The sequence below is a fragment of the Pan troglodytes genome, chromosome 8 (genome assembly GCF_028858775.2).
Source record: "Pan troglodytes isolate AG18354 chromosome 8, NHGRI_mPanTro3-v2.0_pri, whole genome shotgun sequence".
NCBI classification, from domain to species: Eukaryota; Metazoa; Chordata; class Mammalia; order Primates; family Hominidae; genus Pan; species Pan troglodytes.
In genome coordinates, this window is record NC_072406.2 from 27,191,319 (window position 1) to 27,208,304 (window position 16,986).

At 43.5% G+C, this 16,986-nt stretch overlaps 1 protein-coding gene across 2 annotated transcripts in view; it reads right to left on the reverse strand.

Moving 5' to 3' along the window:
• Window positions 1-13,354, reverse strand: part of FRMD4A (FERM domain containing 4A) — a 688,079-nt gene extending 674,725 nt beyond the window's left edge. For both annotated transcript variants that reach the window (XM_063781409.1, XM_054660740.2), the window contains exons 1-2: window positions 13,012-13,354; window positions 12,462-12,587 (exon numbers count right to left, since the gene is read on the reverse strand). In XM_063781409.1, coding sequence (XP_063637479.1) covers window positions 12,462-12,506 — 45 coding nt within the window. In that variant the 5' untranslated portion in view covers window positions 12,507-12,587; window positions 13,012-13,354. The remainder of the gene's footprint in view (window positions 1-12,461; window positions 12,588-13,011) is intronic.
• Between the last annotated feature and the right edge of the window lie 3,632 nt (window positions 13,355-16,986).

Genomic DNA, 16,986 nt, shown 5'->3' on the forward strand with positions numbered 1-16,986 from the left:
CTGACTGAGACCCTCCAAAAATCTTTTTACAAAGAGAAGGGATGGAAAGAGAAGAGAAGAGAATAGGAAGGGAACAGGAAGGGAGGGAAGAGGAGGGGAGGGGAGGAGAAAGGAGAGGACAAGACAAGAGACGGAAAAAAAAAAAAGAAAGAAAGCCAGTTGTTTCTTCTTGGGAAAAAAGAAGGCCAAAGGAGTCCAAAAAATAGTCACAGATTTTACTCTGAACAGGCCAAATAACTAATTGTCCTGTCTAGATACAGAGTCTGAGTTTTAATGCATTTTCTTGCTAGAAAATTCAAAATATATAAAAGGATGTGCACTCAAAGGACCTCCGCTTCAAATTTTCCCTGCGTTGGTGCTTCATGCCCATGGGATGTGTATTAAAGAGGCTACCTCATTCAGTAATTGTAGAGAATAGAAGGAAAACAAATAGTTGTTGATACAGATAATGTTCATGTTTCCCCATTGTAGCAGCATATGGCACTAGTTGTAATGGCCTAATGTAAAGCATTCCTGGACAATATTAATGACCAAGTAGGTTAATGACCAAAGACTCAGCCTCAGGCCCCAAACATAGTCTCCTGTTCATTAATCCCTAGGAAATGACCTCAGCCATGTTCATTATGGCTCAATTACATTCACACTCCCTCATGAGAAAAGAAAGCATTGCAGTCCTGACACCAAGCTATATCCCCTTGTTTTTTTTTTTTTTTTTTTACCTTGACACATGGGCAATAAAGACACAAAACAAGTTATTAGTCCCAAGGCCAAGCATGTAAAGGAAAAAAAGATTATTGCCTTTTCAGCTCCCAATCATCAATAAGAACTGAATTTGGGACCTCAGAGGTCACAGAGAAGGCTGACCAGGATTTACGCATCCTCTTTGTGTTCTTTGAAGGTGTGACATGCACTAAGCACATGTTAGCCCCAGATGTTCAGAGTTTGGATGAAAATCGGAAAACTCAAAAGGCAGCTCTTTACTAGTATGCAAAAAAAAAAAAAATGACTTCTTCAGATATCAACCTATCACTCATTCAATCAATGTTTATACAATGTTTCCTCTGAGTAAAGTCCCATAGACAGTTTGTGAGTAATTCAGAAAAGAGCATCAAGGAACATAAAATCAAGTTACATAGAATGAACATACCCCGTGGTGGCTTGAAACATGTCCTGAACCACATCGACATGTCCTTCATCAAGAGGCAGTCTATATCCTCTCACCTTGGATCTAGCCTTAATGACTTGTTTGTAACCAAGGAAATGCAACAGGAGCAAGTCTGCATGACTTCTGAGGCTAGGTTATGAGCGATCATATGGCTCTGCCGGGCTAGCTCAGATACTCAGTTTTGGACCCTGGGTCACTCTGCAAATCCACCTACCTTGAAGCAGCCATATTTTGAGGAGGCCCACATCATGTGGGGAGACTCTAACGTTATGGTTCACAGAACCGGCTGTGGTCTAGCTAACAATAGCATCTACCCATACATATGAGTGAAGACGTATCTCCAGAAGATTCCAAGACCAGTTGTTGAATCACCCCAGCCATCAGCTCTTCCCAGCTGAAGCTCCAGTGTGGAGCAGAGACAAGCCATTCCCACTGTACTCTGTTGGAACTCCTGACCCATAACATTTATGAGCGTAACAAAATACTGAATTTTGTACAAAAATTACAAAGTGTGGGATAGTTTGTTTTACAGCAGTAGTAACTGAATATCTCTCTCTCCTCTCTCTCTCTCTCTCTCTCTCTCTCTCACACACACACACACACACACACACACACACACACACACACACACACAGGATAAATACATACAGCCACCTTGAGAGATTTAGTAATAGTTTGCATGTATATGTTCCTAGTTCGGCCATGCCTACAGAAATCTTTGAGGAAGTGCCATCATCTAATGGAACTGCATTTAACCTGCATCTATTAATAGCAAAAATCACCAAGACTTCTTCAATGGGGCCATGCGGCACATTCAATGTGAAGAAAATTAATTCCAAAGTCGAGGGAACATTGATTGGGTACAAACACTGTCTTGCATCACAAGGTGATTAAACTCCATTAGAATGCACCTCTCTCAGGCTTGGCCTCCTGTTATTTCCTCTCTATAATCTCTTCAGGATTTCTGAGCTTCAGTGTCACTGCCAGATCTGCCTCCCATACCAAAACTAATCCAGGACCTAACCCAGCCTGTACCTCCAACTGCCCACCCTCCACCTCTACTGGCAAATCTCATTATTTCCTCAGCACCTTCACCTCTGTAGTCCTCAGTCAATAGAAAGCTATTCTTATTCAAATGGTATTTCCCACTCCAGAGTGGCTTGTATGTGTCATGGTCCCTGCACCTCCAGGAGTCACAGAGTTGTCCCAGCTGGCTCCTCCCTGTGCGTGTCCCCTGTCATCCATCTCCCATCCAATCCTGATGGCTCTCCCTTCAGAATGTTTCAGAATTCATTCCCCTTCCTCTTTTCTTACTGTCAGCTCCGTGCCACCTCTTTACCTCCCGCCCAAATTCATGCAATTGCCTCTAAACTGGCCCTCTCCCTCCAGTGTCCCCAGCACACCCTGCCTTCCACCACTAGATTAAACACCCCACTTCCCATGCCTGCCCATTAAGTCAGTCCAATCCAAGAACCTGGAGAGGCTTCAGTGCCGCAGCTCCAGTACAGATGCTCCCAAGAGCATTTGCAATGTCTTGCCTTATTCTTTAGCTAGCAGTCCATCTCCTCCATGACACAGACCCTTTAGCAAAATATCAATCCCTCCTTTCATACTCCCACATTTGCCCTCTCCAACCCCACCCTTGGCGGTTTAACATTTCCTCCTGAATTTTCTGATGATTTTGTTCCCTCCACTGGGAAGCTACTCCTTCCCTCCCTTCCCCAGCCAACATGATATACACTTTTCAAAACAGCTTAACACCATTTTCTACAAACCATGTGGACTAGCGTTCTAGATCTCACACACCTGTCCCTGCCCCGCCTCTGATTTCTTCAAACGCCTTGTTAGTAAATACCATACCTTCCATGTAGGGCCATTTCTCAACATGCAGTGTGACCTAAGCATTTTCAGTACTTCTTATTTCTCTAATGAGATATAAGTTCCCAGGCAAGGGCCATGCACTGTACTCACCAAAATTCCTCCCAAAGCCTGGTGTGGTGCTAAGCTGCCAGGAAGCAGCCAATCAATACCTTCATTACCAAATATATTGAGAAGAGTGCGTGATGCTGGAGTCTGCTAAACTCCTTCCCACCCCGGGGCCATGGCCCAGGTTGGAATGCCCTGTCCATGACTTTTCACCCTTGCCTGCTTCTTGTAGCTCACCCTTCAGTTCAAATGCGACCTGTTCTAAGAAGGCGTCCTCAGTCACTCCTCTAAAGCTGTCTTCCAAGCACTGTCTCCAAATAACCATTTTTAATTCTCTATAGGGCACTCATAGTTCTATTTATTTTCAATGTGTTATTTATTTTTATTTTTATTTTTGTCTTTTCCCAGGAGAGTGTAAGCTTGATGACAACAGAAAGACTTTCTGTCTGGTTCACCACTGTATCCCTCCTATTAAAACAGTGTCTAGAAGAGAGTATGTGATGGGTTAAATGAATGGATGAATGAATGAAACGAATGAATAAAGTATAGAGAAATACTCTATACTTATGAGGCACTCACAATCTATTAAGAAAAACAGATACAAAAGTCAAATATCATCTAGTGATAAGTAAAATTTTACATATATATGAATTATATATATGAATGAATATATATATATTTCATATATGTATATATGAAATAAAGGAGAAAGTGAGGAAGGTAGAATAGCATTCCAGATAATAGAAAGTGTACATTCAGAAGTGCACAGGCTTAATCCTGCATATCATTTGTCAGGGAATGAAATGTCCAACACTGTGAGAGTATGAATTTCGAGGGGTGGAGGAAGGGACCCTGGGACATGAGGCTGGGCAGGTAGGCAGAGACCAGATCTGTAAGTGAGTAATGCGGTATATTAAAAAGCTAGATCCTTATCCTGTGTAAAATCAGGTACAACTGGAGAATTTTAGGCAGAGAAATTAGACCTTTATTTCATAACTAACACTCTAGAAAAAGTACAGAAGACAGTCGATAGTGATAAGAGACTAGAAGCAGGAAGACCAGGTAAGAGGCCCTGCAGGTAGCCCAGGTGATATGGTTTGCATCTGTGTCCCTGCCCAAATCTCAAGTCTGAATTGGAATCCCCAGTTTTGGGGAACGGGCCTGGTGGGAGGTGATTGTATCATGGGGGCGGACTTCTCCCTTGCTGTTCTTGTGATAGTGAGTGAGTTCTCACGAGAGCTGGTTGTTTCAAAGTGTGTAGCACTTCCCCCTTTGCTCCCTCTTCCTCCTGCTCCCACCATGCAAGATGTGCCTCCTTCCTCTTCGTCTTCCACCATGACTGTAAGTTTCCTGAGGCTTCTCCAGCCAGGCTTCCCGTACAGCCTGCGAAACTGTGAGTCAATGAAACCTCTTTTCTTTATAAATTACCCATTCTCAGGTACTTCTTTATAGCAATGCGAGAATGAACTACTACACTAGGTATGAGAGAGTAGAGGCCTGGACTAAGGCAGGGGAGGTGAGTAAGTAGGAGGGGCCAGATTCAAGAGAAACTGAGGCAGCAGAAGCAGCATGGCCCATGACTAGCTGAACCAGGTAGATGAGAGAAAGCAAGGAGTCCAAGGCTAATCCCAGGATAACAAGCACAAAGGCACCACCACCAAATAAGGTTGGGTAGAAGACCATAAATTCTACATTTGAGCTGGGCTGAGGTGTTCTGAGTTTCACATCCCTGTGGAACAAGCAGGAGAATAAATCTGATAAAGCATTTGGACTTGCAGTTACTAGGAGCTTGGGGCAAGGCCTGAGTGAAAGACAAGATTTGGGAGCCATTAGTGTACAGATGACAGTGAAAACCATGGGTGTGCATGATGTACTTGGAAAGATGAATTGGATCTACCATTCAGGAAATTGCTTCTCCAGGTCCAGACTGTGAGGCTAAGATTTCAATATCCAGGATTATAAAAAGCACTCATCACAATGCAACAGAAGTTGCAGGCCAGTGTTTCCTTGACATTGGAATTCACTCTCCCCACTCGATACAAACCACATGGTCTTGGTAGAGCATGTTTCCAGGACCTTTGATTACTACCAGGCTAAATACCGTATGTTCCATTAAGCTTCATATTCTGGCATAGAAGTCAATGAGAAACTGCTACTTGCACCAGTAATATATGTTCTCCAAACCACTATTATACTTTGCAAAGCTGCTGTACAATTAATTTTTAGCAGAGATGCACTCATAGCTGCCCCATCATGTGTAAAATGCACGCATTTTGCCTTTGCCAGAGAGAACATATTGCAGCCCATATTTTAGTCATCTCCCTTCAAAGGGTAAGAAAATTTTGTGAGTTATTCAAGATAGGAATGCAAATTAAAATTTGCTCATAACTAGAATGGCTCACATGGCCACAGGAACATCTATTTTTCTGAAAGCATTAGCTGATTGTCCAGAGGTGGTCACTCATTGTCCAGAGACTGGGATGGAGAAAGACAGAACTGGGCAACTTGTTTCTTAGATGGATTTTGTCTCATGTAAGAGTTGCATGAGATGAATTCAGGCAGACAATCATTTCATATCTTTTTAAGATAAAGGAAGGGACTACTAGTATATACTGTGCTATTTGCTTTGGGCCAAAAATAGCACTACGAACTTTACATGCATATCTGGTTGAATTATCCCAAATCTTACATGGTAGCTATTATTGTCTTATTTTACAGACGGTGAGATTTGTTCAAACTAGGATAAAATATTTAGGCAATTGTGCTTCTCTATTTATATTTATTTTGAGGAAAATTGAAGCCATGATTTGGGATTCACTGATGCTTTACCTCCCTGAGTAGTTTTGCAGATTACCTATCATGGTATACAAGATGCACAGACAACTGTAATGGGTATCTATCCTTTTTGCCTTCCTAGCATCCCCTTCTGATAAAATAGCATCCTCCCTCCTGATAATACAGCTCTTCCTTTTTTGGAACCTGCTTTTCCCACCCCATGTAATTCAGACAGAGTTATGAGCCAGTTGATTACTTCCTTCCTTCCTTTCAATAGGTCTAGACACATTAGCCAGCCTGATTAGTCAGAAATCTCCATCTCTGTACCCAGTAATTGGCCCGCGAAGAGCCTGTTATTCAAGAGATCCAAAGACAGCTTGTAAGAGATGACCATGAAAGAGAGTCCTGCTCATTTACCTACATTCACTAACTCTAAGAACAAGTAACCCTAGAGCTGCTGGGAGAAGAATCTGCCAGAAAATGAAGTCCACACAAAGAAAAGCAGAGCCAAGACATGGCAGAGCCAGAGAAACAGGGTTTAGATGCCACCATGCAAAGTCCTTGATCCAGCTTCTCCTGGAGCTCTTTTATTCCTGAGACTCCCTGGTCACATCAGTCAGTAAGTTTCCCTTTCTGCCAATCCTAGCAGTTTGAGTTAGTCTCTGTCGATTAGACTAACAGAAACAGGTCCGGCAGAAAATGAAATAAAAATATATTTAGCAAAAAATTATCTGAGTTAGTTTTACAGTTATGGATTTCAAATTTCACCATTTGAAACAGATAAATTTATACACTAAATAGTAACTAAAAATATTAATAGCAAGATCTCAAAGATACTCATTGGGAAATTTTACCTTGGGTGCAATAATTTAAGCTTAAGAAGGATTTTTGCCACTGACTTGGAGGTAACAATGACATGACCATTTCTCAGGGACTTTTTGACAATTATCTTACTTATGAATAAATCAGAAAGATAGATGATACTAAATATTAGTTTCGCCCTTAGACCCAAATATCTAGGACCTCTCCCCTGGGCCCCATGCCTGGATGGCCCCATTCTGTATACAGTGCTTTAGGTGGCTTCACTGTATTACTATGTAATTATTATTCTCCAAATTTCCATAAAAGTTGTCAATATCACTTTTTTTTCAAACATATGCATGAACCATCATGAAAACTTGAGTACTATCTTAATGCTATTTATTTATTTATTTATTTATTTATTTATTTAGAGATGGAGTCCCGCTCTGTCACCCAGGCTGGAATGCAGTGGCGCGCGCCGATCTCGGCTCACTGCAACCTCTGCCTCCTTGGTTCAAGTGATTCTCCTGCCTCAGCCTCCCAAGCAGGTGGGACTACAGGTGCACCCCACCACGCCTTGCTAATTTTTGTATTTTTAGTAGAGATGGGGTTTCACCATGTTGGCCAAGCTAGTCTCAAACACCTGACCTCAGGTGATCTGCCTGCCTCAGCTTCCCAAAGTGCTGGGATTACAGGCATGAGCCACCGCACCTGGCCCGTATCTAAATTTTATCGCAAATTATCTGAGTCATCTTGGGCAAGCCCTTTGACTTCTCTGGACCCCAGCTGCACCATATAATAGGAAGATGTCCTGCCTAACCTGCCTGGAGTGTTGAGGACATCCGGTGGGACAACATCTGCAAACGCACTTTGAAAAACATAGAGATTATTAATTTAAGAGCAAGAGTCCTTAAGACAAAACTCAATTTTATTCTATGCTTTTTGCCACTTGGGATCTGCGGAAAAGCCATAGGCTTATTACAAATTCTGAATCTCTTTTCAGGATCTAATCTGAATCTGTCAGATTAGACCTCTCACAGGTCAAATGTAGAGAAGGATTAGATTATAGTAATAGAACTAGGACCTTGATCACATCTCCAACTGGCCTTTCTGATCTTGCAACCCTTTGTCACCTACAGGAAATCTGCCCAAACCAGTCTACTCCCCGTCTCCCAAACACCATCCAGACTTTGTTGTATTCAACCACTCCCCTCACCTCAAATCTGCTCTCTTAACTCATCCATCACTCAACATCTTGCTTGAACTTCAAGAACAAGTTCATCCACTCTGACAACCAGCGCCCCCTAGGGCTCACTTGGTGATGACTTAGGCACTGTTCTGTTAGGTTTCTTATGTGATTCTCTGAAGATGTCCTGTAAATTTCTCCTTGTTATACTTCCTGTGTAACTCCAACCTGTCTTGACAATTAGACTGTAAGTATGCTAAAGCCAGTCACTGCCTTGTACTCTTCTTGCACAAAGTAGATACTCAGCAAATATTTGTTGGTTAGTTAAAAAGGAAATTGTCCAAAGGAGGAAAATGGCTTAGAAAAGAATTTATAAAGAAATGAAATGAGGGAGATAAACTCATAGAACAGCAGGTTATCCATTGAAATCTATTAAACATAGACAAGGGAGCTGGTCTATTCAAAAGAAGCCCAGAAATCTGAAATCAAATATTTAGAATGGAAAGAAACTTCAGGATAATCTAATTGACATTCTTCATTCATTGTGGTTAATCACCCACTAACTTCTCTGACTTGTGAATTGAGTTTTTATACATTAAATTTTTTATGTTATAAAATATGACTCTCGGTAATTTCCTAGAAACAGAGTCTGAGAGAATAGAACCTTGAAAACATGGCAGCTATTTCATCGATATAAAAAAATATTTTTTCTTGCTAGAGTCAAGCCAGACATCTTGAGCCAGACTTGTGGTATCCCTTTTTTATTTTACACTTCAATATGGAAAAGAACAGATGATTAACAGAAAGACAGGATTCCTCACCTGGAAACACAGAAAATGCTGACTGGTTCAGAGGGGAGCTAACTTCAGGAGCGAATCCAAAGTGTTAGAAGGTCCTAGAAGTCAAATTGTTGAGCTTTGATATGCTCTCAGAGAAAGCACTGGCTTGGGACTCAGAGGACCGAGATTTTGAGAACTTGCTTCATCAGTTTCACTTATGTGACCATTGACAGTTTCCCAAATTCTAATTATCAGATTTTTTTGGTCTTAAAAATAGGGTCATGGATGGAATTAAATGAGATAATGTATTTAAAGACACTTCATTTATAGAAAAGCTTAATTTGCATTATTTATTATCCAGTTAATTTCCATTAAAAACTATTTTAATCTAGCTGTCCCGAAGGTGAGCCTTTATAATCTAAGAACCGAAATGGCATCATAACACCCTTGAAGCCCCTTGGTTATTCATCCTTATCCTGGCTCTAAAGATAAACTAATCCTCGGCTCTAGCACGTTCCAGCCCTTGCAGCTTTCCCTGAACTCACACGCCCTCAACAAACGACACGTAGCCAAGAGCTTCCCGCTCTACAATTAGTCACATCAATCTGAAGCCTCCTCACAGTTTGGTGAACACAGCAGTATCTTCTTTCGCTGCCTGAGATTCTTGCAAAGATGGGAGAGGCAGCTTTTCAACAGCCTAAAAGGCCATCTCCACCACCAGAATGTGTCTTCTCTCCAAGTCCCCCCTTCCGTGGTCATATGAGTGGCTCTGTCCTGTGTGGAGAGGCATCACTGCCCTCTGTGAGCTCTCCGTTGAAAGAATCAGTGAGGTCCTCCCACCTCAAGATGGTCCAGGCATGCTTACCACCTGGGACCCCTCCCAGCTGACCGCAACCCAGCCCTAGCTTGAAAAGGCCTCTGAGACACTGTTCAAAAGTCATCGGCTTTTGTCCAATGGACCAACTTAGGTTCCTGTGGGGTAGACTCCTGATGGCAGAGTATGAATGAACACTAATGATCATCCGTGTCAGCTAATAATATGAAACATATCTGCCCTAGCATAAAAGCCAGAGTGGGAACACACTCCATTTTCATAGCAATACTGCTCATGTGCAAGGTTGGAAATAGAGACATAACGCTAAATAAAGCCCTCGAATTGGCTATCCTGGACCTTCATCTGTACACTGTTTCTTAGAGATCTTAAATTGTGTTTAACAGAATGGAAGGGACCCTAGACATCAGAGAGCACTCTCAGTTAGCAAATGGCATCACCAAGGCAGAGAAAGGAAGGGACATTCCCAGGATCACTCAATGAGTGGCAAGGCTAGAATGGAGCACAGGGCTGTCCAACCCTCCAGACTCTGTGGCCGCTTCTGTAACCAATTAAACATGCTCTGCCCTGAAGCATTTAGCATCTAAGCTGAATGTAACCTCTGGGTGTCTCCTTATCCAAAAGCAAGGGGTGTGGCCAGATCATCTCCCCACCTACCCCTTAGCCCCGATGACTCCATAGCACAAAATCAGAACTGCAATCCACCAACCTGGTATCAGCCTCCCACAGACTGTGTGTTTATGAGCTCTGGCTCTTGCTGTTATGCCAGGCTACTTTCCTCAGTGAGCAGACACTCGATAAATACTGACAACTGATTGGCTGATGAATGAGCTCATAAATAATAATGTTTACAGCTTCCTTCCTGAACTCACAGCCAAAGCAACTCCGCTAAATGGCCTCTTTTCCCCCTTTCTTTCCTCCTCGGCTTGCTTATAAATTTTAAGATGCATCATGCAAGATGTCAGGGAAGCAATTACTTTGGGGTTTACCCTTAAAAAGGAAAAAAAATAGCACCAAAGTCCATAGGGGAAAATTTCCCTGAACTAAACATGAACCAGAAAATGTATACAGACTTTGATTACACATGATACTCCAGGGTTCTTTAATCAAACGGTCCATCAGGGTGTCAAGAGCTCTTTCCCCTGGTTTCCAAGAGAGGAGAACACGATCCTTTTTTCTGGGCAGGAGGAGAGTGCCAGGGACAGATCTAAGGGCAGAGGCCACTGACAAATGGAAGATGAAGTCTGAGATGTAGACACTACCAGGACAGCAGCCATAATATGTGGAAGACCCAGGACCAGAAAAGCCTGTGTGTGTGGGGGGGGGGGGCGGTGGTGTATAACAGCAGAAATGGATGCTATTCATTTAATTTGGATACCAAGGATTTATGCTTAGGGGCTTGGAATAAAGCAGATACACATCTTTCTTCTAAGTATAGAAGAAAGGTCCAAGTAGGAGGCTGAGACAAGCGGGTCTAACTCTCCCTAAAGACATTTTTCAAGAAAACTTTTCTCCTCTATATTAACACGATGCAGGATTTATTTCTGTTAGTGTACTAGATAATATAATATACATATGCATGTGTGTGTGTGTGTGTGTGCATATGTGTGCCTGTATTTCAGTGCATATAACCCAGGCTCCCAGGTTCCCAGAAGTCTCCTAGACCCCATAGATAATGCATTTTAGTGCCAGCCATCATCACGAATGCTCAGTGATGGAATGAAAATTCCTATCCAGTTTATTTGACCACAGGTAGACGATGGAGGATAAAGTATCATCAGATGATAGAATTAGTAAGGGAAAGAAGTCAGGTAATGGGTAATTTCTCTGGAAACTGACAATTTCATTTCTTCTAGTCCTACTCCCCCAGTGAAATCAGAAGTCAGCAGAGGCCCATGAGATAGATTTCAGGCAATTCAACTAAATCTGTGGACCCAGTGGAATTTTGAGCAACGAAGAACCAAGTTATCTGTTCCTTTTAACATGACCTGGCTTGCCACCCAGGGGGCAGGCTTCCCACTGACGGCTCTTCCAAGTCACCTCCATAAACTCATCAGGCCTTGCAAAGTTGCATTTCCCCTCCTCATTCAGAAGACACAAATCAATATACACAGAAGCACTTATGCTTGGTTCATAAAATCTCCTGTGTAAATGCTGGAAACATTTCCATGCCAAGCCTGATGCAGGCTACTTCCGACAACAGCCAGTATTACCGTGGTGTGTGGGAACCCTGGGAAAGGAGAGAGATGCAAAACCATGGCAAAAGCCACTGCTGAACCTAGTGTCAAGCCAAAAGCCAATTGGGTTGGAACAGGACAGTGCCCATGTCCTTGTGTGCTTTAATATGGTAAGAGCCAGGGCTTTCTTAATATGGTGAAAATTCCAGAGGGGCATAAGGTGAGTCAGCTGCTCACACACAGATAAATGCCTGGACAAGGCCTGCCAAGGTTTGCCATCAATGGTAGGTAGGAAACAAGCTGCTCCCAACTCAGTAGCCCAAGCATCACTGAGGCCACAGTGAACCTCCTCCACCACCTCTACAGGAAAGTATGAGCAGATATGTGGGCGCCTAGAAAGAAGACCCCATTCTGTCACCCCATGGGCAACAGATTCCACAGTTGCCCTGAGAAGATATCCAAAAACAAACACAATCGGCTCAATTTAGATGCAAAAGACAAGGGGGAAAGGATGCTGGGAGCTGGAGGAGGCATCCTAGCAATCTGTTTCGAGGGGCTCTTAGCACCTGTTTGCAAGCACAGCTCTCAAAATAGCATTCAGCAACAAGTTTCTGAAATGGCAAATCTACAGCTTCTTTTCCCTGCAAGTGCTTTGTCATGCTGATACTCTGACCCAAGAAAGCATTTCCAAAGAGCCTGCGGGATAAAGCGGAGCAATGTTGAACATGTCTGCAGCCACTGCAGCGGCAGCAGCAGCCCACGGTGCAGGGGAGGCTGGAGTGGACGCTGCCCGGGCCCCACCTCCTGTCTGAACACTCACCATCAGCAGGCCGAGAGCTGAGTCGGGCACCAGCTGCACTGCCATGGTCTCCGATTCCCATGCACGAATCCTGCTGCCGAGTCAGTCCGCCTGGGCCCCGGGTGGCTACAGAGCATCCAAAAGCACCTGCAGAAAAAGCAGCCAAAATCCAGAATTAGGGAGCAAAAGGCTCAAGCGGAAGATAGGCCACCTTTCACACGGGATGAGGAGGAGGTCAGGGAAGACAGGGTGGGAACTGTGCTTAGGGAGGAAAAAAAAAAAAAAAAAAAAAAAAGAAGAAGGAAAATAGGAAGCTGCAGGTTATTTAAAAGTGAGCCCTCCCTAGCTTCGCAAAGCGGCACAGACACGGAGACCGCATCAAACATAAACGTGAAAGCTTAGAACACGGAATGTTTAACTGCTACCTTCGCTCTGGCAGCAATTCTTCCTTTAACTGACAATTAAAATAAAACATTCCCTATTGCAGATAAATCAAGCAGCCCGAGCCACCCCCTCTCTCTGCATCTCTCAGCAATTCTGCTGCATAAACATGCTGAATGTCACAACATACCGCTCGCAATCTGGTCAGTGTCTTCTTTGCTGCAGATAGGTGTGTCCCTTTTTGCAAAATCAGATATCTGGGAGTGAGACAGCCGAGTCTGACCATGAGGCACCAGGCAGTCACTGGAGATCAGCAAATGCCCTTACCATCCCCGAGGAGGAAGTCACTTAGCAACTGACCCTTCCACCTTCCCCAAATCTACTTTTCCTCTCCAAGTAGACTGGCCAGCTCAGCTCCCGGTAGGGCTAACATACTTAAGACGAACATGGAATTGCACTGCCTGTTCTGTGAGCGTTCTGATCTCCCTGGCTGTACCACATGTACGCCGCATACAGACACACTCTACCTCTCTCTCCCTCCCTTCCTCCCGCCCTTCCTCCCTCCCATCCCTTCCCTCCCATCTCTCCACAGGGCTGCCTGTTAGGAATTTTGAAGGAGCCTCCCTAGCTCAGGGAGGCATAGGAGGTGAATTTGTCACAAGGGACACTGCTTATGAGGAAAAGGCAAGTTAGCCTTGAAAATCATATCATGCAGCATTTTCCCCGGAAGATGTCAATGGAGGGAGAAAGAAAAAACCTGCCAAATCTTGTTATATAATGGGTAGCTCAAAGGGCTTTCCAGAGTCAAAGACTTAAGAAAATTAGATATCTTTTCATGAGCACTGTCAAGCTTGTGTCTTCTTCTGGAGTCCATGTATTCAACTAAAAATGGTGATTCCTGATACTTCTAGTATGTCCTTTTCTGATTTCTTCCTTTACTCACCTCCTGTAATGGCTCCAAAAAATCCTGAAAATTAACTAGACAGTGTGAAATGTAGAAACATAGAGAACAGCTTTCGAAATAAGAAACTAGGGGGAAGAAATTAATGACCTTTCATGTTCCTGTGCACGAGCATAGCTATTGTTCCTTTATTACTTATACTTTTAAAACTATTGATTTGGGCCAGGTATGGGAGCTCACACCTGCATTTCCAGCACTTCTGGGGGTTGAGGCAGGAAGATAGCTTGAGCCCCAAAATTCAGGGTGAGCCTAGGCAACATAGCAAGACTTCATCTCTACAAAAAAAAAAAAAATAGAAAAATAGAAATAAAAGAATTAGCCAAGCATGGTAGTGTGTGACTAGAGTCTCAGCTACTTGGGAGGCTGAGGTGGGAGGATCAGTTCAGTCCAGGAGTTTAAGGCTGCAGGGAGCTATGACTGCACTCCTGCAATCCAGCCTGGGGGACAGAGCAAGACTCTGTCTCTAAAAAAATTTAAAAATAAAAAGTATTTGCTCATCACAGTGCTTAGCACAGAGTAAGTACTAAAATATATTCAATAAATGAGTGAAGGCTGGGTGCAGTGGCTCACGCCTGTAGCCCCAGCACTTTGGGAGGCTGACGTGGGCAGATCACCTATGGTCAAGAGTTCAAGACCAGCCTGGTCAACATGGCAAAACCCTGTTCTATGAAAAACACAAAAATTAGCCGGGTGCGGTGGGCACCCGTGTTCCTAGATACTTGGGATACTGAGACAGGAGAATCGCTTGAACCTGGGAGGTAGAGGTTGCACTGTGGTGAGATCGCACCACTGCACTCCAGCCTGGGCAACAGAGCAAGGCTCTGTCTCAAAATAAAAAAAAGAAAAGAAAAAAATAAAACAAAATACAATAAGTGAGTGAAAAAATTTCTCCCATATTGTTTTTCCTATAGTGGCCCAATGAGCTTGAACCTTGATTCCACAGTGTGTGGATGGAGTCTCATGTTACTGATCCCCGGAACACCAGAGCATCCCTCCTTGCCAGCAGGTGCCTGGAGATTCAAAGCATGACTTGAGTCGCATGCATGTGGCCTTGCACAGAACTGTCAGGACATTCTGACTGTGCTGGTGGATTGCAATACTATTCAAAATAATATGTATACTCACATTTGAAAAATAATAACAATGATTTAAGGAACAGGTCTATAATAGTGATTTAAGGGACCTTATCCTAACTTTGCAGATGGATTTCTAAATGTATTCAACTGATATTTGCAGAATGCCGACTTTGTACCTCTGCCCTCAAGGAACTTTTTATCTGGTAGAATCATTAATGATACAAGATAATATGTAACAAATGCAAAAAAAAAAAAAAAAATCCCAAATAGTTTGGATAGCACAGAGTAGGGAGGGCTTACCATTTCTTTTTTTGTAGCTTTTGCACTGGAACTTCAGGAACAGCAGAACATCTTTTTCAGGACATTTGCTTTCTGATTCTACATGGACTATGTGTTTGGAAAATAATCAAAGCTAAGAAAAAACATTAATATTGGAGCTATTGCAACTGGTGGATATGGGCAGAGAAAAGACAAACCCTGAGGAGAGACAGGCAGGAGCAGCCTCAGGTATGGGACAGTCTGGGACATCCTTAGGTTGCAGAGGCCGGCCTGAGAGATTTTGTGTCAGCCCTTGACGTTGGCCCCCAGAACACCCGCCTTCCTCTCTCAGCACTTCACTCATGGCTCCTTTGCCTGGAAAGCCTCATCCCCTGTTTGCTTGAATTGCAGCCCAGATTTTCTGGAAAATAGCCTGCAGCAAATCTTCTGCAAGAAGACATCATTGGGAGGTGCAATTTCAGGGTGGCAAGAGTGGGGGTGTGGGGAAGGTGAGGCAGGGATGGAATGAGAGCAGGTACAAGGTGGGGTTGACCAAAGTGGGCATAGGACAGCTACTCAGTCCTGAGGAAGAGCTTCCAGACAGGTATGGAACTTCCAGTTTTTGGCATAACCCATCAAGGAGAGGAAGGGAGAGGGAGCTAACAGCCTAGTGCTGTCCATTAGTTGACTCTTTTTGGTCAAATTGATTCCATCAGACATTAACCCTCTTGCACTTCAGGGTTATGTTACCAAGTCCCTCAGGTAGGCATGAAAGGCATTGCATCTGAGCCCAGAAGATAAGGAAGAAACCATAGCCTCTGTGAGTCAGTCAGACAGGACCTGGGCCCTGGAGTGGTGAGGCTCCTGCCTCAGTGTGTGGGATGGAAACCCTCCCTGTTCTGTCCTGGGAGGCTAGGACAGCTAGCAGTGCCAGGAATTGAAATGACAATGGCAGCACCTGGGATTCCCAATGAGCAAGGGGCTCAATTTGCCCAGGGAAGACAGGAGGAGCCAAGCAAATCTGGGAAACACATACACTGAGTCTGGTAACAGCATATACGTTCACACAACATTCAGTGTCAAAAGTTGCATACTTCATGAAATTCTTCCCGATTCCTCTATTTGGGCATTCATAGTTGCTTTGTTTGTACAACTTTTAAATTCCTTCTTTAAAAAAATTGACAGGGATTTGCTTTTCTCTAGTATCCCCTACTAGAGAGGAACAAACTAATTTCGGAACTGAGCATCGTTCTTCTCTGTTTACTTCTACAGCTCCAAGCATCGAGCTCAAACAGCAGTCCATGCTCAATAAGATTAAATCAGGCACCAATAGAGATATCAAAATGTAAAGCGCAAAGAGGAAGAGGCAATGGCAAGACCTCAGGGAGTGGATAGGACATGGGGAGTTTGTGAGGACAGGTCACAGGCTGATGGAGAAGGAGTTGTCAAAGGAGGAAAAGGAGAAGAGAGATCCCAAATACGAGTGGCAATGGTCATTCCACAAAGATGCCTGGGTGGGGTGGAAGGGTGTTTCGGTACAGTTTCGGACACAGAAATCGAACTGCAAGGGGTCATTGAGCAGCTTGTGAGGAAGAGAAGTTAATTCATATTAAATAGGCCCTCATCAAAAAGCAGTGGAATATGAGCTATCCAGGTCCTTTCAAGAACTAGTTCAAGGTCACAGAAGGAAGAAGGTGTGGGGACAGCAATCCCATCCTCTAAGTCACTAAACTCGATTCTTGGTTAATCTTACCTCCCAAGAAAGCTATATATATATGAAATCCATTTCAATGTATCCTCCTCTAAAAACTCCTCAAATGAAGCATAGTTCAATGTCACACCCATCGCAAAAAACAGCTCTTCATAAACC